Raw genomic sequence first — 26,817 nt, forward strand, 5'->3', positions numbered from 1 at the left:
ACAACAACAAAAAATAGGGAAAAAAAATCAATGTTTTTGGTAAAAAGTGAAACTGCCAAGCATCACTACCAACCCGCTGTTCTGTCCTCGCTGCAAAGCCAGCTGCGTACTCCACCGGTGTGCTTGGCTGAGAGGCAGCTTGAATGGGTACCTCTGAAGCTGCAATAAACAAGGAGAACAACAAGTGTGTAACAATTAATGCAGATCCATGACATATTCATGCAGGCTTCCATAAAATGGAATTCTCTTCAGGCAATTTTCCAAGAATACATGAGTGGTGACATCATCTCACATGGCTATGCCTATACCATACACCATACACTTACAGCGGTACTTGTGGATCATCATGAATTAAAAGAGAAAAGAGTACATGAAAGGTTCTACACAGTCACTTGATCAGACATGATGTATGTCCACTGAACAGAAATGGCCATGGACACAATATAACTCAGACTGATCTCTGTACTGTGAAGTCTCCCCAACAACTCTGTCTATACACAACTTTTTGTCTTTTGGGTTTGTTATTAATTGAAATATGTAATGCCTCTTTCAGTAAACTGTGTATACAGATCTAAATACTAAATCATTAAAACAACACAAAAATGATAACATGATTTCTACTGAACTAATTTTATCTACATTCTTCAAGTTAGAATACATGGATACATTCACCATATAAGAAAATTTGGAAAATCTGGTCATAAGGTTCCTTGACTTCCCATATGTGTGGTATGCACCATGTGCTGCCTGATGTGCATGTTTATCAATCCCCAACATTACTAGCTGCACGGTGATGCACAGTGACATGCTAATGCGAAAGACATGATTATCGCTTGAAAAATCATGTCCTTGTAGAATGGGCACTTGTAAAACATAGTGTGGATTTCCCATGGTTATGTGAACACAATCTTTTTAGTACTGTCTGCATTTATTTGGATGCAGACTATTAAATCACCAACACTTGAGCAGGGTATACGATGTCATAATACCGGCATCCTCAGGTTAAATCAAATCGCAGCAATATCTCCCCCCCCCCCAAAAAAAAAAAATAAAAAAATAAAAAAATAAAAAATTATACTTTGAATATAAGCAATCTGCAAAAACATCAGGTACGTGAAATTTCGCAAAAAGAATAATATCAGAAATCGTTCAGTGATTACCATGGTAATTTGAGTGCAAAAAGGTCATATGGCACACGGTGTTGAGGAAATTTTACAAAATATGTAAACGATTGTGAACCTACATGAAGTAACATTTCATGCACTTGATATCTAAAATGTGAGTTATTCAACATTTTCTGCCCCCCCCCCAAAAAAAAAAGTCACAAAAAATTCCTTCATGACATTATGGGGGGGGGGGGGGGGGGAAGGATCCCATTTTGTCTGTGGTGTGTACACAGCAAATGAAGCATAATGCTCAAGAAGTTGTACAGCTAAGCCAAAGAAGCACTAAATCAACAAGTTGCATCAATGCATAAAGAGCAGATTATTCCACACTATTAAGCACTGCTATCAAAGAATACCCTATTTCATTCAACTACATCTTTTGTTCTTTTTTTTTTCACTCAGTCCTACATTCTTGACTCGTTCATTGTTTGACGTCAGCACAAGATGATGACAAACTACACACCATGGCAGTGGCATGGTGTATAGATGGTTCCAGATGGTTGCTATTAGCATAATTTTCTCTCTGTGAATACACAAGGCATGCAAACTGCTGCTGGTGAATGACATTCAAGGCTGTGATAGACCCCCACCCATCCCCCCCCCAAAAAAAAAGAAGAAACAAAGAAACAAAGAAAGAAAGAAAATGAGGAAAACACACGAATGATGACTGAAAGATAACAACACACAAAGCCAGATTAATCCTCTCTGAACTGCCATCTTCAAATCCTACTGACATTGTATGTCAACATCTTGCCCACAAGACAGAAAGAGTTACCAAACCAATTAAAGCTAAAGAATATTTCTGCACAAAAAAAAACAATGTTTGCGTACATTTTGTATCATTACTGTTAAGAATACAGTATTGCCAGTGAACTGCAGTACAAACAAGAAAAGAGTATCATAGGTGTTATCACAACCATGTGACACTGAAAACCAAAGCAGAAAATGAGAAAACGGATGATATTTACGTACACACAGCATCCATTAAAAGTGGTGACTTCAGTATCTCAACTTGGTTTTTGCATTGCCCTTCATCATTAGAAAGAATTGAAATTGTAATCAACTTTTTTGCACCTTTCCCACCGTAGGCATAAAACTGACAGTGGAACAAATTTGTAGTCTCAACCGACTCCTCCTTTCTACATCTACAGGATGAAAGTGTGTAGGGTCAGTACTTCTGCTAAAAGTAGTCGGTAAGGAAACCCAGTTGACTCTCTACTCAAGAAATGGAGAAGGTAGAGTCAAGCCCAAGAAGGGTTAAAAACAGACAGAAAGACTTATAAATGGACTTCTTTGGTGTACAAACACACACCAGAAATCCACACAAACAGAAACACACAGAGCCATATTAACCTTTGCTTCTCTGAGCACAGTTTTCTCACGAGGAAGAGGAAAGCAGCACTTAGACCTGATCAATTATTCACACAAGTTTTGCCAGGAAACCTCTTATGCAAGCTCTATCGCTTCAGTCTGGATCGAAGAGAAATACGGTAATAAAAGCCTGAGTGCACAAATCTTAATCGCAAAGAAGTTGCCATAAAATCTTGACCCAAAAGTTATAAAAATGGTTGCGACAAGAGAGAAAGGCTAAAAGCAGTCTGCTGATAGGCACAGCGTAATGAGGGTGCTTGGGTGGAGATGTGTGAGCAAAGATTTGTGAATTATTCACATTAAAAGCAAACTCCAGGCTTGCTGAAGACTGGAAATCACCCTCAAAGACATGCCTGCAATGAATAATCCAAGACAGTAAGTGATTGATGAGAAAAAGAAGACTTTACGGGAAGGGATGTGATTCAATCAGAGGGGGCTGCGTCTACGGCAAAGTGCCACCGTAAACTTAGACGGTAGGTAGAAGAAAAGGCAAAAATGTCTGCCAATATTGGAAGTTTATGGCAGAAGGTAAAAGACAGGGAAGCTAACAACTTGTTGGTACCATGATGTCCTCAGGCAAACTTTTGAAGGAGTGCATGAGGGCATGTATTTTTAACAAGTTTGGGTGGAATCTGAGTGCTAACTACTGCTAAAATTTCTGAAACACAGTGAAACCCTTATGATACAGCATACACCTGCCCACATACCCCAACATACATTGTCTCAAGCTACTTACAAACTGAGTTCAACAATAGGATGACTACCCGCCGGTACATGCATACCATTTATGGACTAAAGCTGTACACTAATATTAAAGCAGTTCATGCACGAATCGCTTGTGTGATCATGTTTATCATGCCTTTTTGTCTCATAACTGTTTACACAGGTATCATCTCATTTCAAGCAAAATCTATGTTCATACAAACAGGTTTGCATGCTTGAACATGAATCATAAACCATACCTTAGTGCTCACAGAATACAAGGTAAATCTCTTCGATATGCAGGGTATAATGCCATGTGTGAACATGTCAGTACGCACATGGTACTTCCACAAGCAAGCATGTGAATCACATGTTACAGGCAATGAACACTGTTTGGCGGAATACATGTTTTTAAACTGCCTGTCACTTACAATATCTTTTAGCATGATAACCTGGATGTATCAAACTTACAGAGCTACCTGTGCATATGTTTTAAGTCTTAGTTCAAACTGTCCATGCATGAAATGGTTTACTCCTGTTTTCTTCTTTATCATTTGTCACGTCATGGACAACAAACACCCATACACACTCACACACACACACACACACACACACACACACACACACACACACACACACACACACACACACTTATACATGCAGGAACAAATGCACACACACACAAACAACTCAGTCATGCAGAGACATAAATTTATGCCAAATGCAGCAACAAAAATAAATGAGTATTATTGCCTCCATCATGGGTATTAACATCTACAATCGTATGACAGATCACAATTTACGTAATGCCCATGCTTATTGTCCTAGAGAGGTGAGTTTGTGTGGGGTTATTTCAGTCAATAAGGATTAGCACCATGGACCGTGGAAGGCACAACCAAAAATTGATCATGACATTTGTGGAATAACCATTCTTAGGATTCAAACGAGGAATTTCCGGTATTATAAGGACTATTGTCCAAGCTGATTACATTTGTGAGTCAAGCGATTCTTTTCTGAAACTTTCAGACTTTTTATTCCTTCACAAATGACTGTCAGAGAGAGCAGAAAATGAGATTTGTGTTAAATCTGGCTGACACAGATCGCAGGGAACAGTTGCTTCAAAATGCACCAAGATTTCAGCTTAATCTGATTTTGGAAAATGGCAGAAACAGAATTTAGCTGGATTAGGAGGATTTCTCAGTGACAATCCTAGATGACGAGAAAGGAAGGGAAAAAAGGGGGGAAAAGCATTTGTTTCGCAACTGTTACGTGATTGTGCCACCTCATGGCGATCGTGTGACCCAGGCTCGTACTTTCTTATTTCTCCCCGAGTACATTCAGTGACCCCTGGTTTTATCGGGATTAATGCCGACCAGAATGTCTGAACTGACTGTCTAATGTGATTCCTAAGTGTTTGGGCTTGACAATTGAGAATGTCAGGCAAGCTTTATCCTCACAGGATGCTTGTAATCAGCAAGATTGGAGGGCGACAAAAGCCCTCCTATCAACTGACAGTCCCAGAAATGGCTCAGAGAACCTGTACTTATTATCTTCAATTATCAAATTATCCCATTATATCTAATCTGTCTTGGTTTAGTCACCCCTTTTTTACCAAGCCACTGGGTATCGCAACTCAGGGAAGTTACAGAATCCTTCCAGTGGAGCTAAAGTGCAAACATAGTCTAAATATATACAATCTCTTTTGACTGAGAAAGTAATAAAACAAAACACACACACACATACTAAATAGCAATGCGTGGTTCAGCTGCTAAATTTCCTCAGCAACTACACTGACTTTATTTTCATCATTCAACCACTGCATATGGAAGGGGCAAAAAAACTTGTACTTGAAGAACGTGAATGTATCGAAAATAATTTCAGGGCGGTGGGAGGCAGTAGCCTATCTGTGAGAACATGGGAAACTTCAGCTGTAGGCATTTCTGTCAACATGTGTTGAATCTTGGAATCAATCTCACGTCTGGTCTTAAACGGAGAAATGAAACTTTCCCACTAATGTCCCTTGTATCTTTACAGAGGCATTCTGGAGCTTCCCTCATGTTGGCACAGGATGTAAAAGTTTTTAAAATGTAATGTAAATGTAACAAAAAAAACAACAAGAACAAAGGAACGCCTATACCATTCTCTCTTTCTTTCAAACCATCCCTCTCCACCTATCTGTGAAAAAGTGACTCCCCGGTAGGATCATATTACAGCTCCACTGTCTGTTGTTATCAATGGAAAACACCCTTTACATTCCCTAGTGCTACTTTAATACTTTGGTAGCAAAACACCTACAGTACGGCAAAAGGGGTGTTAAGTCCACACACACACAAACAAAAAGAAGAAGAATGGTATTAACATGGTTTTAAAATGATTTTTTTTTTCAAAGATGCTTTCTTCAACCTTCAAGGCAGAGGAATTAAAAAAGAAGGTATTTCTGCAACACACACGGAACATTCAAATCTTCCTAACATGACCTAGCTTTAGATCCGTCCCCTCCCCTTTTAGATGTAAGATAATGTGACCACACTGATTTTCTTGTGATTATTTAGCAGTTCATTGGCTGTCAGTGTCAAAAACATACAAACATAATACACTGGGAGCAAATTGTAGTCCTCCATAAATATGTACACTTAAAAAAAAAGCTCTCCCCACAGGTTACTCTCTACTGGTCTGTGCAAACTAGTCTTTAGCTTCAAAGTTTCCCCCAAATTACAGGTGTATGACACTTTTAAATCCAAGATGTAAAGCTCTTAATTTCCGATCATTGAGACAAGCACAAACTAGAAATGTCGCTACAGCGACTGGTTATACCCCCACCAAACAACATTTCATAAGCTTTGGTCAAAACAACATTTCATAAGCTTTGGTCAAAAAACTGAGGAAGTAGTTAAATCCACAAGATCTTTCCTTGATCTTCTGCCATTAATATGCCGTTACCATGGCAACGTACTTTCGGGTACTGTCGAAAAATACGTCTTACACATCTACAACCAAAGGCACACATCTGTACCAAGTTTCATGGAAATTGGGCAAAAATCTGAGGAAGTAGTTTGCAACACAAAATTTTCCATCATTTTGGCTCATAATATGTGAGCTGTTACCATGGCAACATACTTTTTGTCACTGTCAAGAAATGTGTCATGCTGACCTATATCCTAAGACAAACATTCAATACGAATTCCATGAGAATTGGAAGAACACTGATGAAGCAGTTTTGCCATGAAGCATTTTGCCCTATATTTTACCAATAACATGCCGTTACCATGGCAACGCACTTTTTGCCACTGCGGAAATATGTGTCTTGCACATTAACATATTCAGATGAACATCTGTACCTAATTTCATAAAAATTGATCAAAAACTGTGGGAGGAGTTCGCGACGCAAGATTTGTACCCATTTTTGCCCATAATATGCCGTTACCATGGCAACGTACTTTTGGGTACTGTAAAAAAATATGTCTTGCACATCTACAACCACATCTGTGCCAAGTTTTATGGGAATCGGTTGAAAACTGAGGAAGTAGTTCGCGACGCAAGATTTGCAACGGACCGACCGCCCGACCGACCGCCCGACCGCCCGACCGCCCGACCGCCCGACCGCCCGACCGCCCGACCGCCCGACCACCCGACCGACCGCCCGACCGACCGTCCGCTGATTCCTATATACCCCCTTCAAACTTCGTTTGGCGGGGGTATAAAAAGTCCATTTATTTGTTTGTCTTTTGGTATTTTTTTTCCTAATCCAGTAGTATTACTTGAGTGTTGCAACATGCAATAACCAAAATATATTTCACTTTGACCATATTTTGATTGGTTAGAATGTTTTGACACTTGTGCTACACTTTCAAAAACTGCTGTCTCCTTGGGTGCATTTATCAGCTCACTTCTGGCACTTTTGGGGAGTTTTGGGCAGTTGATTAAAGCTGTTTTGATTAAGGGGTTGAAGACTCATTTCTGAAATGTCCAAAAAAAAAGGGGGTGATCGCAAACACATTCCGGTTGGGTTGATAAATGCAATGTCGTTTTGAAACATATTTTTAGCTCAGACTTGTCCACACCAACCACTGCCAACTACACATCTCTGCTCCTTGGGTCAAACTGCACAATACGATCTGAAAGGCGTATGCAATATGCACTTTGGATAGTGGGTATTGAAATGTGTTTCAAACATGGGAAAGTTGATAAAAGCAGCCTTGACTTTATCCTTCGTAGAAAACATACATAAAAAAATACTCGAACTCATCTGCAGGAGTCAGAAAAAACTTGTAGAGGATCTTTTTCAATGATTCACAGAAATATGAATGAACTTGCAGTGGCAAAATGGGTTGAATGGCAAGATGACATAGCACCTACAATCCCCTCCAAATGTGACCATACTTAACCTTTCAAATGTTGGTTGCATTTCTTTCTTTCCCCCCCCCCCCCCCCCCCATGTCATTAGACTTTCATTTGTCTGGCATGCCTTACTCACACAGCCATGAGAAGAAAACTTAAACAGTTAACATGCCCTGTCAATCAAGATAGCCTGCCCTAAAAGTTCTCAGACCTCAGTTCACCCGCAGCAAAAACAAACAAAACAAACAAGCCGAATAAAAAGGGTACACTGTATAGGTCACTGACCTTTCAGTAGTTGACTAACAAGACAAGAAATGCATGACACATCAGCTGATTCTAGTTTCACTTCTACAGAGATATTATTCCTCTCCGTTCACAGGACAATTTCTTTCCGCGACACTACCTCCAGATAACTTCTGAATATCCAATGTCAGAAAAGTACATTCCTCGTTTTCTCTCATTTTCACTTTTTGTTTTTCTTTTTCTGCAAAAGGAAAAAAAAAGTTTTAAACAAACAATGCCACAATCAAAAGAACTAAATAACTATATGCCCACTACATGCCTCTCAGAGAACGATTCACCCCCATTCAGATGGTCATGCATTCTCTTGCTTCAATCGCTGATATTTTAAAACGTAAAAATTACTTCTGTCTTTCTTCCATCAATTCTGCAAAATAATAATTCAAAAGCAAACAAACCCGTCGGACAAAAAAAAAGGTTATTTGGAAAGAAAACAGTGAAATGTAGCAACAGCTCAGAGGGAACTCAAGAGAAATACAGACATGAAGATACAGTGTAATGTTACAACCACTCAAGTGTCGACCGGTCACATCAAGTTTCCTGCAAGCAGCTCAAAATAGCTGTTTTAGTCATATGATTGTAAAAATTTTTTTCAGATGTAATACTTATCAGCTTTTGGTGCAAATTGCTACAGATTTTATGACTTTCTTGACGGAAATGCCTCTTTCAATCAAAGTATTGACTTGTCTATACATCATCAATATGGTGTAAATTCCAAACATGCCTCTAACATTCAAAACATAGAACCATTGTGGCAAGAGAATAAAGCACATAACTACACATTTCTGTTTTCATGCTTTACGTTTTCATGGCTTTATGAACCCCACTACAAGTAATATGCTTACATGCATATGATTGTAACTTCCTGACAAAACACTAGATGTTTTTAGATCTTCTTCACAGACCATTCACTTTAAATAATCAAAGACCATCACTTCATAGCAAACACCTTAAAGTTTTTGTTTGTTTGGTTTTTTTTTTTCCATCACTACATGCAATAGGAGACATAAAACAGGATTTGCCTGGAAAGGATATGAAAACCTTATTTTCACAGGTATGGTTTTTGAAATTGTATGTTATCACAATCAAATGGAATATACAAAGTCATTGTAGACTCTATATGGACCCAATCAGCTTGATCAAATGCCAACAAAAAGTTTTAATGCGCAGAAGAATGAATACTATCTCCTCTATAAGTGATAATTCGTGTCTGGTTCATCATTATTTAGAGAAAGTAACATTTTTGGGGAATGTCATGTAGCAGCACACATACCATTTACAAAACTATGTCACAGAAAAGTCTACAAATTAGGAAAAATAATTGTCTAGAAATCAGTAAAAACAATGGCAACAAAAATGACATCATCTTGGGAATCTAGAGAACAAACCAATAAAGACACTAACAAACCTGGCTTTGATGTGATAGGTGATGTTGGCATTGGTGGAACAGGAGGGGGTGTGGTTGGTATGGGGCCTGCAGATGATCCTGGAGCAGGCTGGGGTGGAGGCGTGGTGGGCGGGGCAGCCTCAGCAGGTGGAGGAGTTGAGGGCGCTGCGGCAGGTTGTGCTGCAGCCTTGGCTGGGGCATCACCTTAACAACACACACAAAAAAAGCATCATGAATGACCAGTTGCTTGCGGTTTTAAAGATGTTTTTCATTACCTGGACACAAAAGTGGTACATAAGCACATACACGCGCACAAATCACTCCAACTATGGTTAAAAAAACAAACAAATGAGTGTACTAGACTTCAATGAACACACACAGTTGTACACTATTCTATATATTCCAGTGTATCCAGCACTTGGCAGTGAAAGTCAAAAAGAATCATACTTGATATGAGACCCCATTACACATATGGGAGATCATCACGAAAAAAACATTGTTGTTTGTTCATGATATGACTGAAGACTTCTTGGTGATATAACTGTCAAACAGCCAAATTCTTGAAAATCACAACATTGCACTACTATTAAATAAACTTGTTTTATGACTCATTGACATACTTCACGGAGTTCCTAATCTTCAGCAACACTTTGGACAATTATCATTTCTATTATGCTGGCTAATACAATCAACGTGGGACATTGAATATCTAACTCTTCAAATCAACACTTCATAAATTCTCAAAAATTCCCTACCCCTCCCTTCCCCCCCCCCCCCCAAAAAAAAAAAAAAATAAACAAGATCATTCCCAGACTTTATCGGCTAGTTCTCAGATTTTACTTCAGTACAATGTATATATACATACTAATATATCTGTATTACTGCAACTGCAAGAAAAAAATCATTGTAATTCCTTGGTCCATCATTTACCTCTAATGTTCTATTTATACATACTGGTATTTCCTGTGGTTTGAACAGAGTAGAAGAAATTTATGGTATTAGTAGAAAATGACAAGATCTACAAAACATGACATAGCTTCAAGTAATGTACTGGTATGACTGAGCATACAGTATTGCGCCGTGCTATTTGGATTGACTGTTTATAGTCCGTATAAATGACATATCTAGCAGCTCTATTTCGAGGTCACAAACTGATCTCAATTCTTTTCTGTGGCCTCACCATCTCAGCATTTAGCCACATCCTCCTTGGAGGAATCATGAATCCAAGTGCCTGCACTTTTCACAGACAACCACTTCAGACCTTCCAAGAACACGAGTGAAGCTGAACCTTCAAACCATGCATCTCTCATCTGAAATAGGATACTGCAGTATCCACATTTGCACGTTTTTCGCTTTCCTACTCAAGGCGTATAGTTTTAAAGGAAGGTAGCGTTTACAGCAACGCCGTCATCTTTTGTTTTACCTGTAAGATTCTTCAAACTTCAAACTCCCTTTTGATAATTTGTCTTGAGAGAAGTCATGCCATGATCAGTCTACTAGCAGGCGTACATTAGGCACACAATCATATTACTTCCATAAGTACTGGTACACATATGTACGAGAAAAAGGGAAGAATACTCCAATATCTCGTGCTCATTCCTATCTTTCTTTCTTTGTCAGACCAGAATATTTTGTTAAAGTCTACCATGTAGTGCCGAAAAAAACATTATACAAACCCTAGAAACAGAAAAGCATCAAATAATTCTGGACATATGCTTGATTCATGATCCGTGCATAATGCACTGTAAAAGGGGAAATTTTCACGCATCTTACGCAACATGCAACTAGCATGAAAACAAAAACATGCAAATACATTTGCATATGATTTCATGGTTCATTTCTTTGATTCCATGGAAATAAAAACAAAACTAATTTTACCCTGCTGAGCGTGAAAAACTACACACACACACACACACACACACACAAAATCCCCTTCCATAGGAATCACACTATAAAGTTCGTAGATAACCTGGAAGTCACATACTGTAATAGTGGATATTTCCATGTGAATAATTTTTCGCGCTCGGCCAGGCAAGAAGAGTTTTGCCTGTTTTTGATTTGGCTGAATCAAGACATTAACTACTGGAACATATGGCAAGCAAAAATATTCACATGCTTTTAGTTTCTGGTTGCAAGAAATGTGTGAAAATTTCAACACTGTGAACATTTCCACTTTTACAGTACCACCAGCTTCTATCACCTATCACTACACATGCAGCAGTCACTACCATGCATGGACATCTGATAAATGATTGCTTTCTCTCTTTCTCTCTCTCTTTGTCTACCTGAGACTTGAATCTTCATGAGCTGCTGTCCGGCGACAACCTTCTCTCCATCGGGAACCAGAAATTCCAGGATGACACCACTGCATGGTGCCGGCACTGGGATAGATGTCTATGGTGACAAAAAGAGTGAGAGAGAGAGAGAGAGAGAGAGAAAGATTGACAAATTAATGGTCAGAAAGACATGTATTTCACATAATTTCATTTCATTTCCATCAACATGCAAATCACAGTATAACATTTCCATATACATAACTATACAAAACAGTGCAACATTACAATAAGAGAAAATACTATGGACAGAAATAAACTGCGACTTTTATCAAAGTACCAAAACAAAGTTTTTTTTTAAATGGAGGGGACTGCTGCAACGCAGGGCTTGTAGTTTGCAGTCCCCTCATGAGCAAAAACTAATTACTGAACTAATAGAACTAGGCTACTTGCCATTTCACAAGAATTATGATGAGAAACACAAAAGTGACTCAATACATGCAGTCTTTATACAAAAATGCTACTATGTGCAAATTGCTCTGCAGGGAAATAAACATTGCCAGAGTCATGTCATTACCAAGATACATTAAACTGTGTCTAAATCAAATTTCATACCATCATTCATTTTAAACATTGAGGTTAGGGCCAAAATTCATTAATTCCAGATAAAACTTGAAAGGTTCCTGCCTAAAGTCAATCCTGTCTGTATTTGTTTACTTTCTCCAGTAAAGCTGAAAGTGGGACAAGTAGATCTATTCCATGATATTCCTTCAAGGATTATCAAGAAACACATAAGTTGCATCAATATGGGTCATCTACTTTGCCAATTGATGAACACCTAAGACTGAAAACAAGCTAGGACAAAAAATTATGCATAGAATTATGATTAAACATAATTCAACCTCATCATATTTTGTGCACACAATCTGTTGCCATGAATGGCAGCGTAAACCTATCAGTGCCAATTATTGAAAAAAAAAAGTATTTTGAATTTGTAATACTACCTGCATATAACCTGTTAACAAATTACCCTGACAAAGTCATAGATATCAGAGGCAAGAAAACAGCAAGATAATGTGAAATTACTTTAAAAAATTAACTTTATTTCTGCATTTCTGCAAATAATACTTATTATTACCCGTATCAGGCATCTGAGCTGTGGTTCTTCGAAATTGTATTCTCCTCGTCCTACGCGCGGGATAACGCGCTAGCAGGGAGAAGAGAAGCAATTTTCCATATTCCCCTCTTTGACAAACGCCTATGGGATTTGTGTGTTAAAAACGAGGGGAATATAGCATCCGGGCACTTGAGCTCCCAGTGAGGAAAATTTGCTGTTGATGACAGTTTCTCGTGGAGTGGTTTCGCGACGAAGGGCAAATTCTCATTGGTTAACACTTAAAACTAAACGATGATTGCTGTTACTGTATAAGCCTTGCTGTTTCTACACGCGCCGCATACCAGAGTTTTGCGACAGAAGGCAAATTCCCACAGGTTACTGTAAAAGTGGTTATTTTCGCGCAACTAATTTTTCGCGCTTGACCGGGTAAGAGGAGTTTCGCGTGTTTTTATTTCCGCGGAATCAAGACACCAAGTACAGGTACATATGGCAAACAAAAACATTCCCGCGCTCATATTTTCGCGCTAGTGTCTGGTTGCGCAAAATACGCGAAAATTTCAACACCGCAAAAATTTCCACTATTACAGGCTAACACATAAAAATAGGGGACGATCCCTGCGTCTGTGTGATAGGGGTGTATAGGGATGCAGCGCGCAGTGTGGTGTAGAGCTCGAGCTGGCGCTGAGTGGAAAATTGTTAAAATTTGCATTGTAATGATTTATTTTGCTGCTCAAGATGCCTGAAATGGGTAATGATAATGATATGGACTGTCTACTTTCGGGGGATACGACATTAATTGCCCTCACTAGAATTGTATTGCCTGAGTCTTCGACTCAGGCAATATAATTCTAGTTCAGGCAATAAATGTTGTATCCCCCTCAAGGCCAGTCGATATTATATTAGTATTTTACAACAAAATATTGACATCACGTTCATTAACAGCAGGAAGAGACAAATGTAATAAAGTTCAGAAATGAAAAACAATAACTCAAAATGAAAATATATAAATAAACTTGAGTTGATCTTGAATTATGGATGAACATAGGTCAAGAAAGTTCATGAGGTGGGTGGCTTTTTTTCTGTCTCTAATTCAGGTTTCAAACAAACAAAGTGGGACAGTTACAGGTTTTGAGGAAGCCTCTGAATTTGGAAAATTATTACTTCTAAAAAATGAGGTCGTTAAGCAACTTTATCATGCTTTCATAGTGATTGATCACATACGTGACCATGCTGCAAGAAACGAAAAACACAGCTAGGAAGAATTCTGAGTTGAGGTAGAATTCTGAAAGAGAAAGTTCTGAACTTTAGAATGATATAATCAAACATAAATATTGGATTCACCTAACCCACCATGATAAATTATGTAAAATTAAACATGCAGGAATGCTACTTTTATGAAAGGGGGCGGTGGCAGTAAAGACTGATTCAAGGATGACTACCAAGCTATCCTTTGCCATGTGTGAACACAAAGGAAATGAAGAACTCATGGTAACCACTGTGAAGGAACTATATGAACCTTTAACTTCATACATTCATTAAGAACATTCTAGCCATTATCATTATAAAGTATCAATGTTACGGCTGACAGCTTTATAAGTTGGGTGCAATGTTTTCATGCACACTCCAATGTGCCTCATCAATGGAAAATGAAGAAGTCTACAAAACTTGCAAAATAAATTGCTTACATTTCACAAATGCTTTAGAAAATACCAAAACCTCAAATTTACCAAAATTACCTCAAATCTTGTAATGTACTGTCCCAAGAGTGCCCCAAATCATGTACATGTATGTGTCTGCCTGGAAAGCTATAAACCTGTGCAACTTTTTGTGGTGCTGGGATACATAAAATATAAAGAATATTGTGTGAAAGTCTACAGTGTACTGGTGGGCAAGATCTGGCCATGTCCTTTTGGATTGGAAATATGTTTCCATGATTTGAGTTGACGTAAAACAGATGCCCACATCTGAAATCTTCAGGAAACTGATTATTCTACAAAAATTTGTTAACCAAACGTCAAGAATGGATTAAACTGAAACCATGGGAAGGGAGAAATCTCATAAAATTCAATATGTTGCAATTTCTTGATATCTATCCACAGAAAATAGTTGATAATATTCACTAATCAAGTACAAGAAAATACTGAAAAATTACAAAAAAAAAAATCATATTAAGGATATACTTGACTATTCATCACTATGAAGTATACATACATTTTAGTAAAAGAAATAAATTTATCTGAACTGGTAGAACTTTATATTTCAAAAAAAAATTGAAATTAGAACACCACTATTACTGAATCAATGAGACAAATGCAAATCAACTGAACTTATAATCAGAATGAAGGACAAGTAATGCTACTTGAGCGACTCAGTTGGTGGGAGTATGAGTAGATATAACTAGGTTTTTCGAGCACTCGTGGCCTTGACTTCTGTGATGTTTCCTTTAAGATCTACCTACCCCTACCATTTTCCTTAAGATGCTCTTCTGTTTCTTGACTTTGACTCTCGTTGATATCCATTACTGGGATTGTATATCAGGAGTGCCAACATTTGATAATGTTTGCAAGGTCAGAAGTCTCTACAGGAACTAAGCTTATCTCTGCGTTCATTGTAAATCAATCACACACACACACACACACACACACACAATCTGCAGGCTATTTTAACAGCACAGAGCACTGAAACAGGAAGATTTTTTCCCCCAAAGGTTCATGCACTTTTTCTGCAGAGACCTCTGACATACTTGTAGTGCATCTAAATTTGCTCCGCATTTTTCCTACACTGTAAATATTTTGGTCTTTTTTGTGATTACTATTTAGATATTGTGCTTAATGGAATACCACATGTCCGGTGCTAGTAGTAAACTCAGACACACACTGTCAAAGAGTTATGTGGAAACTATACCTTACAGGAACATTTGATATTCCCATTTGTATGCTGCTGAATTTCCCATGTTCAAAATGTGTCCTTCATCAATGATTACTGTAAAACCAAACAAATTCGCAGCATGAAACTTTCCCAAATTGGAGCCGACGGCCTTTTTGGCAGCATGATACTATCGCAAATTGCCACTGGCATTCAGTGCATTGTGTAATGAACACATCTTTGGGTGCATTTTATTTCTGTGAATCTTGGCTCCTCGCGAATCTTGGCTCCTCACGAAATTCGCAGAAGTTTCTTGCACGCAAAAATGTCTGGTTTTACAGTATTCACGTAGTCTATGGGTAATGAGGCTCGATTGAAATGAAAACATATTTTTAGACAAATATCTGACCCTAATGGTGTTTCTTCAGCTACCGCCTTCCTCTATATCAGGAGTTCCAAAAATGAAATATACAATTTAGTTCTTAGCCAGCAGTTTGATGAGTAAAATTTCTCAATAGCATGATGTGCAAAAAGGAATAGAAGGATCTACGTTCACTTTCTGATATCACCCTTCCACAAAATTTTACCCTGGGGTACAATGTCATAGTTGTGGTGGTATAAAAATGGTGAATAGTACATATTGTGCCACTTTATCTCACAAGGTTTACAACTATCACAATAGCCAGATATGCATGGGCCAACAAGCTGATGAGGTAGTATTGGCTATCAGTGAAAGTTACCAGTATTATTATCTTAGTCTGGATTTCAATTTTCATTTCTCCAGGCCCAAATATTCCATTTCCTGCAAATTATCTACTAACTATTGTATGAGTAGTAATGTGCTAGTGGTGATTTTTTTTTTTTTTTTTTTTTTGTTAGTTAATTTTTTTTTTTACAGGTATCTCAAATCTGAGAAATTCTGCAAGATTGATTTCACTGAAGCTTTCTAAAATATACATGCTCATAATGCACTCCACTGGTAAGGGAGTCTGGATATCTTAGTATGAATCTCAATTTTCATTTCTCCAGACCCAAATATTTCATTTCCTCAAAATTGTCTACCAACTACTGTATGAGTAGTAATGTGTTTGTGGTATTATTCTAGTTTGTTTGTTTTTTACAGGTATCTCAAATCAGAGAAAGTCTTCAAGGTTGATTTCACTGAAGCTTTTTGATACGCTCATAATGCACTCCACTGTCTGAGTCCATTGTATGGGTAAGGGGATTATAGAACAGAGTGACACATGGTGTACTTACTTTGTCTGTCTCTATCTCACCAACCACCTCATCTTCAGCGACAAAGTCACCAACCTCTGAAAGGGCAAAAGATGAGAATCACAGTTGGAAATACACATTTAGTCCTCAACTGTCCTCAGCAATCATTATGTTCCAGACAGAAACTTCAATTAACAGACATGGAAGGGTCACTGGCATCAAGTGATTCATAAAAACTACCAAATATTTTCTGTTTAAATCTCAAGGGGATGAGATGTCACCCAAGTATCAAGCAGTCTCCGAGTACTGTCCCCTTTTCAACCCCACGTCAACTCACATCCCCCCCCCCCAATCATCCCAACACTCCCGTATCTACACACAATGAGTGACATTATGATAGCTCTGAAATGCTCTGAAATGCAGAGTATTGGGAGACCATTTTCTTAAGACTACACTGAAAATCAAAGATATTGAAACCAAACCACTGCTTTTTCTAATCACATGGATAAGAGCAAAATGCCCCATGGTAGGGAAACAAGATTGCCTGCACTATACAGCGACATGACAACATTTTTCGTACTCGTACAGTTCTTTCCAGCCACACCTAATCTGCTATTTAAAAAAAGAAAAAAAAAATGTTCCAATCACACATTGATACTCAGTTTCATTACATGACTACAAAATCATCAACATCTTTTTAATTCGCCCCCGAGAAGAATTTGATGAAGCAAAGGAGACCATCCCATCATGGCAACTATTCCATGAAATGTCTTATCAAATATGTATCAGGCACTTTAGATGATAACAGCCAAGCCACAAACTGAGACCTGATCACAGCTACAGGGTATGCTGAAAGATGAAGAAGGGATACCAAAAAGGAGAAGTGCTACAATCACACTTTCATGGGCTGTGTTCACCACATGTATCATAAATAATACATTTCTGGAGAAGAATCTGCCTGGAATCAGTTCATTCATTATTCTTATTCTTTAAATCTCCCCTTGATAGCAATGCCAGTCGAGTTGTGATGCAGCATATTTATTGTAATGCCACTGCCCACAGGTGGCAACATACACATCGTACATTGTAGTATGCCAGGTACATTTGTGCACTCATGGCCTTGTCTTCCACACTTCAGCTAGACACATACACCTACGTATATAATGTACATTTTTGATTTTCAAGTACTTTTCAACAACAACAACAACAACGACAAATCACATAGAACATAAAAACAGCAAAGATGATAAGTTGACAGACTTGCATATCAAATGCCAAGCCAACATTTCATCTCTCGTTGCCATTGGTGGCAAACTTTCAGAGATAATGCAACGTGTCACTATCTTGTGTAGAAGTAAACACCTTTTTCACATTATGAGGAATCTACATTGGACTTCAAACTCCATACCCCTGTAGGACCACAACTGCTAGAGACATAACATGGTATCCTTAACCTTAGTCTCTGTTCAAGTCTCTTCTGAAACAGCACACGATTCCTTCTGTACTCTGAGGTACAATTGTATGACGGAGTGCCACTGTGTAATGATGTGGCTTGTGAGTGCAATTTCAATACAATGCATGATGCAGTGCTTCAATCCAGAACAACCTCTTCCAAAACAATATCATAGCAAGATTATGAAAAGAGGCAAAAGCACTCAGGCATTTTCATTCCTCAAATACAATTCATATACCGGTACGGAGAGAGAGGGGAAAAAAAGTCACACCCTGGTAGAAATCTTTGAGTTTTTGAATACCCTATACTTGCGGCAAAAAGCAACAGTTGGATGAGAGAGAAAGATGCAGTGAGGAGGAGGGAGAAGGATGCGACAGCAGCAAGATGTCATCAATTATTTAGGCGAGCAAATGAAGCGTTGGAAATGAGAATCCAACGAGCCCCTTGAGATCGGTAATGGGACTTGTATGCAGCACACGGCAGGTATCAGACAAAATGTAAGCACACACAAACACACACAGACCGACAAAAAGGCAAGGACTGGAAAATGATTAGTTTCGGGACAAGAAGGATGAGCACTTTATCTAATTTGTCATTCATCTTTGGATAGCTCAATTAGCCTTGTCTTTAAATGAGGTGTCAGTAAGATGGGAATAAATGACTCGTGGCCCAAACAGCGGAGAGGCAGCTCCTAAAACTACCAATTATTTTTACCTGACGGCATTGATTGCTCAAGTCAGCTCTCCTCACTCCTGAGGGATGAAACTTTCAAGGACGACTGGGACGAGACATCATCTTACCCCATCCCACCCCAAATCTTTCATCACTCAGCCATTATTTTTTGATTCACACAAAGCATTTGGCACACTATATGCACATACATGAAAAATTCAGAGTGACTTCAATTGAGAGAAATGGCCGACAAAAAACGAGGTACATGTATAACTCGGAAAGGCATGACATCTACAAGATGAAGAGGTTACAATTGCACATCAAGAAGAGCACTGAAAGAGCAGTCAGCTTTTGATTGACTGCATACAACTTTACTATCCAATGGCAATGTACTCTGAAAAAAAAGAAAAAAGATTGCACTAGATTCCACTGTATAAAGCAGAAATTTTCTGCAATCACTATATTGCATTCAGATGTATTCACTGAATTTCATCATTCAATTGTAGGTTTACTGACTATTGACATGTTACTGGTTAAAACAAAATACTGTGAACAGATACTGTTCAGATACTGTTTTTAAAGTACTTCTTTAATTTCTTCCTTATGCAAGAGAAGAATTTCAACAAACCAGTTAAGTAATCACATACAGTCATATCCCCATAAAATGGCAACCAAAACATTAGTGACCCCTGAAGACAGGTGGCCAGTACAGACAGGTTGGTGGTCAAATTGACACCAATGCATATCATCTATAGACATTGCATTCAAGTTATAAGTACAAACATGAATGCACAAAATCAAGACACCTGACAACACACACTTATCCAAGAACTAGAGGAGTTCATACAACCCATTTTGTTTTTCGTTTCTCTCAAACACGAATGCACAAAATCAAGACACCTGACAACACACACTTATCCAAGAACTAGAGGAGTTCATACAACCCATTTTGTTTTTCGTTTCTCTCAAACATGAATGCACAAAATCAAGACACTTGACAACACATACTTATCCCAGAACTAGATAAGCATAAACAAAGCATTTTGGTTTTCGTTTCTTTCACTCTCGGTAACTATTCATATAGTACAGAGGCCCATGAGCAAGATATGGAATTTCTCGTAGTTTGCAGACAATGGGCTTGCTGTGGAGTCCTTGGGTAAGAGACCCAGGAAAATCTGGCCCTTGGGGACACATAACATGTATTTGGTGGATGATGATTGCCATCATAAACAAGTTATCAATATCTGCAAAGTCTTAAACACATAATTCCTCAGGAGTTTGCAGTGGCTGTATAAGGTGAGGGGCCATACAGAGTTGGAGGCACAGAAGTCATAGACAAGGCAAGCATTAGGACAAGTTTTAAATGTAGACATTTGATACAATCTATACTGCCCGTCTCTTTTGCAAAATATCAATAACTGGTATGGTAATATCTGCTTAAGTGAGTCAAGGTAAAAAAAAACTGCAAGAAAAGATATTTGCTTTGAAAGACACAAGTTTGTGTTCTCATCTGCCCACTGATATAGCGATAAGCAAGGATAGCACGATGGTGATTTTATTTTTCCATTTCACCATGCTGAATAAATATTTGATAGCACTCCAAGAATAGCGTGGAGTATATTGTAAGTAATTGAGCAATCCTGCCTGGGTTGACTGACGGAGCATTTAGTACAATGTCAGAAATCATAAGGAGATGTGAACTTGCTGGCAGCAATAAAATGATTGCAATAGTCATCAACAAAGGACACTTATTATTGATAATGTCGTTCAAGTAGTTTTTTTTTTTTTTATGGTGTTGGTATTTAAATATATATAGAGGCAATATTCATTCTCATTGTACATTTATATCTCATTTCTGAAAGAGGCCTAATGTATTCCTGAGAACATGTATACATGACTGAATCTTTAAATCCAGGAGGCCCATTGAAAGGTGTTAAGTTTTAAATGGCTATTATGTTTTAGATAGGCAATACAAGGCTCTTTCACGGCCATTGGGTATCGAAAGATCCACCTTTCATTTGTATTTTGTCAATTAACATCATAATTCCACAGTATAACAAGAAATACATCAGATGTGAAGTACTAAAAACAACAACAACAACAACAACAACACAATTGGCATCACCTTAAACATGTATGCAGGTACATTGTATGGAAGTGTGTGTTAGCGATTCATTTTGAAGTTTTACAGGGATTCCAAGACAGAGTTTTATACAAACTCTCACATTATCAAATGCTTCATAACAGCTTGTGATCTTCCTGACCAATTTAAAACTCAGCTGAGTTAAAGATCAACGCAAAAATGAAAAACAAACAAACAAACAAACTACCAAACAGCAAATGCTAAATATGAAGACAACTTTTTACATTATATCTTATACCAGCTGACTGATCCTTTGTAATTCATGTTTAGCCATACTAATTTTACATAGATCTGGTGACTGATAAAATCCCACTGTTTCTATTTACTAGTACTCCAGGCATTTCAGAGCAACCACCCCTCATTAACTCTACTTGTTCCTGGAAATCAACATTTCTATTTTGTCAATTAGTTGCAATTAAATGGTGTGTTTGACAAATATTGCTGCATTCATTCACTCCACATATATATTTGGTTGACATTCCCCTTTCATATTTCTCATGCAGCCTGTATTGTATACCACTTGAGGAGGTACTATAATTGACACATTACTAAATTAATAATCAAGTTGACTGTAGTTCTGGTGCTGTAGATGTTATGCAAGAAATATCAACATTTAACACTAATTGATGTGAATGAAAAAAAAAAAATGAAACAACTCATAAAATCCAAATTTGATTCTGGTGAATATTACCAAGGCTCATAACACAACAGGTACATCAATTTCAATAAAAAAAAAAAAAAAAAGAATTGAGAAGCATACATCATGTTCAGCCTGTGTGCTGGCTTTTTTCAATGGAAACAGCTTTATTCTGTATGCTGCTCTAACTTTCATTAAAATCTTTTCAGTGATTTCATACCTTTGAGTAGTGCTTACACCAAGTTACAAAAGTCAACAGTACAAAGTACATTCGGGATGACATACAATGTAATTCATGCAAGTGTGGCTACATGACTAACACATTTTGATCCATTATTCATTTCTTATAGATAAGTGTCACAAATCATGTGTGACCACGCATTGACAGTTTTAAGGAAAATCCATGATCAAAATTTACTCAGCTGATCACTCAAAGTAAAAAATTACCCATGTGATTTTCAATTTTTTCTACTTTTCTATTAAAGATACAAGTAAATATACAAAGATATGTACAGGTGGGACGACATTGTACATTGCATACTCCAATTGAATTAAGAATGCCAAATGAACACTTCTTTTAATATAGCAAAGCAACAAACCCTCCAGTCTGCTTTATGTGACACTACATGAACAGGTATATACATTGCACATGCATATACACAAATCCTAACGCTGATATCGGACAGAAATTATTTTAACTAGTTCAAGATAATACATTTAAAAATATAACACTATTACTGACAGCAGACTTCTGTGATGTACGTATAGTACAACAGTCAAAAAAGAAAATGATTGGAAAAATATGTCTACGTATATAGGGCCTAAATGCAGTGAAATGATCCACCATAAAACGCAGATATTAAATACTGAATATACATTCATTTCATCATCTTGAATTCTTTAGTCCATATTTACTTGATAGCGTGAGGATGATTTAAATTCAAGAATGTCCGTTTTACAGCACAGCCATACTTTTTTTTTTTTCATTCAAGACCCCTAAACAAATCAATAAGAATGTGAAGATTTTAATGTAAAGTAGATGACACTCGCCATCACTTGGTCATCACTTGGCCACTTTAAATAAGAATATTACTGACTACATGGCCTTGCATTCAGAAACCAACTTATCAAAGAGCATGTCCATAATTATCTCTGCTTATTTCCCTGAGCTCTTCAGACGGTCTGTTGTTGGCTTGCACACTTTGAGTAGGTACACGTCGTTCCTGTTTGTCTACGCTCCTGATCAGGAGAAGAAATGGTCTGTCAATATGGCATATAACCTTACTGACTGTGCTTTGTACACCAATCAGCAAGCAAGATGGAGTGCTTTCTTCATAGACTGACACAGATGTCTGGGAACTTATTGTCAATGATAATGATTAGAGATTACCTAATCCCCCTAATCCCGACTGTGTCACCATGGCCTTCCTGCTGGAGTTAAGTACATTGCTAAGCGAAGACAATAAAACACAGACACACACAAACAGACACAGACACACACAGACAGACAAATTCACTCAACCCACTAAGACGCTACAACTTGGCTTCTGGATTTTCAAATGTGGTTTACAAATATATATCACCTCTTAGTCTTATTTGAATTCAAAAGTGATAATATTTACACATAACAAATCCACCATTGTTAGATAAATGTGAAGAGGAAAGTATAAGCTTTGTCAATCTGACACAGAGCGTAGCAAAAAATAAATAAGGGTACAAAAAAAAAGAAAAGAAAAGAAGCACTTCTCAACTTCAGAGAGTGGCATACATCATTGATACACACTAAATACAATAACACAATGTACAGATGAATTCATTAAAGAATATATAATGAAAAACTAGAAATCTCGCTATGGCGACTGGTATGCCTCCCACAATGCGTGATTCTCCTAATAGGTCTATAGTACATGTGGACAATGTGTGATTATACAAATGATGCACAGGATAGAGTGTGTTAGTGTAGGCGTGGTGCACTCGAGGGTATTTACAATTGTGAAACATGCACGAGGCGAAGCCGAGTGCATGTTGCACTACATTGTAAATATCTGAGTGTGAGCTACGCCTCCACTAACGCCACAAAATAATCCTGTGCATCATTTGCTTTATAAAATGGGTCGAAAATTCGAAAACTAACATCATTTTTCAGCGTTTTTCACGTACCTTTGAGGGTCAAGACGTCCGAAGATGTTCGTCCCAAACATTTACGCACGTCGCACTCGCGGAAGTCCCGCATGTACAGTATAAGTATAATGGGGGGTTGGGTTTCCGGACACTTAAGTTCCCGCATGAAAACTTACTTATTTTACATAGAATATGCACCCTTTACCTTAAAGACTTGATATAGACTCCTCATATAGGCCTACTAGACAACATACTCTGAAAACGGCGTGAGAATTAACCTGCTAAATCGTTGGATTTGCTCTTCAAAGTGACTCCATGTACGCGTCCGGTCCCATAACGCTTGGTCTACTGTACTGTACAAAGTGTACGTATAGTAGAGTATACGTACGTACGCCACACATGTTATGCACAAGGGAAGACAGGCCGGCCGGCCGGCAGCCCGAACTAGAAGTTGTTTACAGGATTGACAGCGCGTATGCATGCAATTCATCAAAGGAGCCGCCGCGCGCACAGACGATCGGCAATCTACCATAGGATTACAGGCAGTGCAATTGTACTGAAGTAAAGGAAGGAGGTGTGTCTCATTTCAGCGCTTCCTATTGTCTACATTCTTGAACCCATTTTATAATACATTTTCACAAAATTGGCAAAATATCAAAATGACATGTTTGTCACAAATGTGTTGAATGTTCACCTTCCTTGACCTAGATTTAATTGGATGAATAGGAGAGCATGTATTTGGGGATTTAAGGACTTTAACTTGACTTTACCCTTTCATACGTTTATGCATTGAGTAATTTTCAAGGTATGGAGAAAAAGTGCAATTTCTGTATTGAATGGTAAATTTTTACCATTTTCATCTGGCCTTTGACCCTATAATTAATAAGAGAATCACTGTCAGGCAGAACATGCATAAATATGTACTAAGTTTCAAGATAACTTGAGCCACTTCCGAGATATGGAGGAAGAAGTAAGTTCAGCACTTTCACTTGATCTTTGACCTTTTAACCTTTGACCTTTTTGGCAAAAAAAAAAAAAAAATACCCAGAGAATCTCTATTCGGTTATACATGCATACACCAAGTTTAAAAAAAAAAATAATCCTGCTGGCATTGCATAAATATGATGGAAATAGTAAAATTTTGAAGTGTTGCCCTTGACCTTTGACCCCTGACCTTTGATCCCATGAACCCCAAACTGCCTAGATAATCATTGCCAGTCAGTTCATGTATATATACTATGTTCAATGAAGATACCTTTTACCATTTTTACTTGACCTTTTGACCTTTGACCTCATGACCCCAAACTTTTACCAGAGAATCTTAATTGGGTAATACACACGTGGACGCTATACACTAGGTTTCAAGAAAATACAGTGTATCTTCAGGCATTGCATAGATATATGGGGGAAATAGTGAAATTTTAAGCATTTAACCTTGACCTTTTGACCTTTGACCTTGAGCATGTGCACCCAAAAGTTGATAGGCACAACTTCACCCCCTAATACACATACATGCCAAGTTTCATTAGGATACCTCAAAAGGTTTTTTAGTTCCGCTGTCCACAAAATTCATGACGGACGGACAGACGGACGGACGGATGGAAGGACAGACAACCCGAAAACATAATGCCTTGTGGAGGCATAAAAAAGTACAAGTTTTATTCACAAACTGTCTTGTGTATCACTACAAATCAATTTCACAAGCCTACTGTGGTATCTTGTATTTGTGTTTTCAAGAGTTCACCATTCAAGCCTTTTATTCAATCTATCTTGTCTCGCTAATGACGCCCACAATTAATATGTTGATTATTGATTCATGTATCTGCCAAGTAAATAAAAAGCACTACAAAATCAGATCAACCAGAATCAAGGGTAAGCTGTTACTATGATAGGAAAATAAAACACATATAAAGACTTCTTTTTTTCGCCCAGTGGTACCGCTTTCCTTTTTTAATCAACAACACAATGAGGCATTTATAAGGAATCTAACATCTGCCCCCCATTAAAAAAAAAAAAAAAAAAAAACTCACACACACACGCACACACACAAAATCAAACAAACAAACATCAAATACATGGTGACACAAGTTATTCAATAACCAAAGAAAGAGGCCCACAAAACCTAGTTTTCCAAGTTGAAAAACAACCCTTGCTTCATTAGACAGACATTGCCTTCTTGATCTGCGATATTTGACGCCCACTTGAGGTATTAAATTCACTTCAAACGCCACTTCCACACACATCACGACAACAAGTCTCTGGGAGGCATGCCATCTGGAGGAAAAGTCCGAGAAGGAAATGCTGACACTCCTGTGCAGTCACACGGTGTGAAGCGCATGGCTCCTCCACAGCTGTTCACACCTTGAACTTGTCAGGTTCAAGCTCATATCCCCCTCGGCATCACCCCTGAAGCCCTTTCATCCGCATCTTCGCGACATCGATCTCCCTTGCACACACACATCAACGGGCTTCTCCTCTTCGACTTGGCGGAGGAAATCTTTGGCAGCTAGGGGAAGTACAGCTGTGTGTTGCCACAGCTTCCAAGAATGGTGCTTGATGTCTTTTTCTTTTCACATGGATTCATAGCCCTGTTTAATCCTTCCTGATATTGAAATCGTACAGAATCACGCCTCCAACGGTCTCACCACGTGGCTCGCGGACAAGTTTCTTGTGTGAAATTTGACTATTCAATGGCTGGCAACCCACTTCTTTAATATGATTTCATAGCTGCAATTCTGGCTCCTGCCAGGAATTAATGAAATTATTCACTACTTCTGACCTCTGTTACTAATACTTCAACACTGACAATAGCAATAGAAGCTGTACAAATGTAAGTATACAACCTACTACAGCTTTATATTGTATATATGCGAGAACTTCTCATTAATAATATGTGTAGTATCACATAAGAAATGGACCCAATTTTTGGTTTTCTTGGCTAAAATGGGTAAATAAACCTACACATAAAATACATTAATCACTTGACCAGATTTCCAGCTAATGGGCTCATAAGTGTTTGATAATTTTCCCATTTCACTGTCATAAAGGACACATAGA

At 38.0% G+C, this 26,817-nt stretch overlaps 1 protein-coding gene across 1 annotated transcript in view; it reads right to left on the reverse strand.

The window, feature by feature from the left end:
• Window positions 1–26,817, reverse strand: part of LOC139731529 (dihydrolipoyllysine-residue succinyltransferase component of 2-oxoglutarate dehydrogenase complex, mitochondrial-like) — a 51,585-nt gene that overhangs the window by 10,948 nt on the left and 13,820 nt on the right. Inside the window, exons 6-9 of the mRNA XM_071642411.1 lie at window positions 16,777–16,832; window positions 11,550–11,658; window positions 9,286–9,468; window positions 74–159 (exon numbers count right to left, since the gene is read on the reverse strand). Coding sequence (XP_071498512.1) covers window positions 74–159; window positions 9,286–9,468; window positions 11,550–11,658; window positions 16,777–16,832 — 434 coding nt within the window. The remainder of the gene's footprint in view (window positions 1–73; window positions 160–9,285; window positions 9,469–11,549; window positions 11,659–16,776; window positions 16,833–26,817) is intronic.

The sequence above is a fragment of the Diadema antillarum genome, unplaced genomic scaffold (assembly GCF_040938485.1).
Source record: "Diadema antillarum isolate AM-2024a unplaced genomic scaffold, OU_Dant_1.0 seq00000377_RagTag, whole genome shotgun sequence".
NCBI classification, from domain to species: domain Eukaryota; kingdom Metazoa; phylum Echinodermata; class Echinoidea; order Diadematoida; family Diadematidae; genus Diadema; species Diadema antillarum.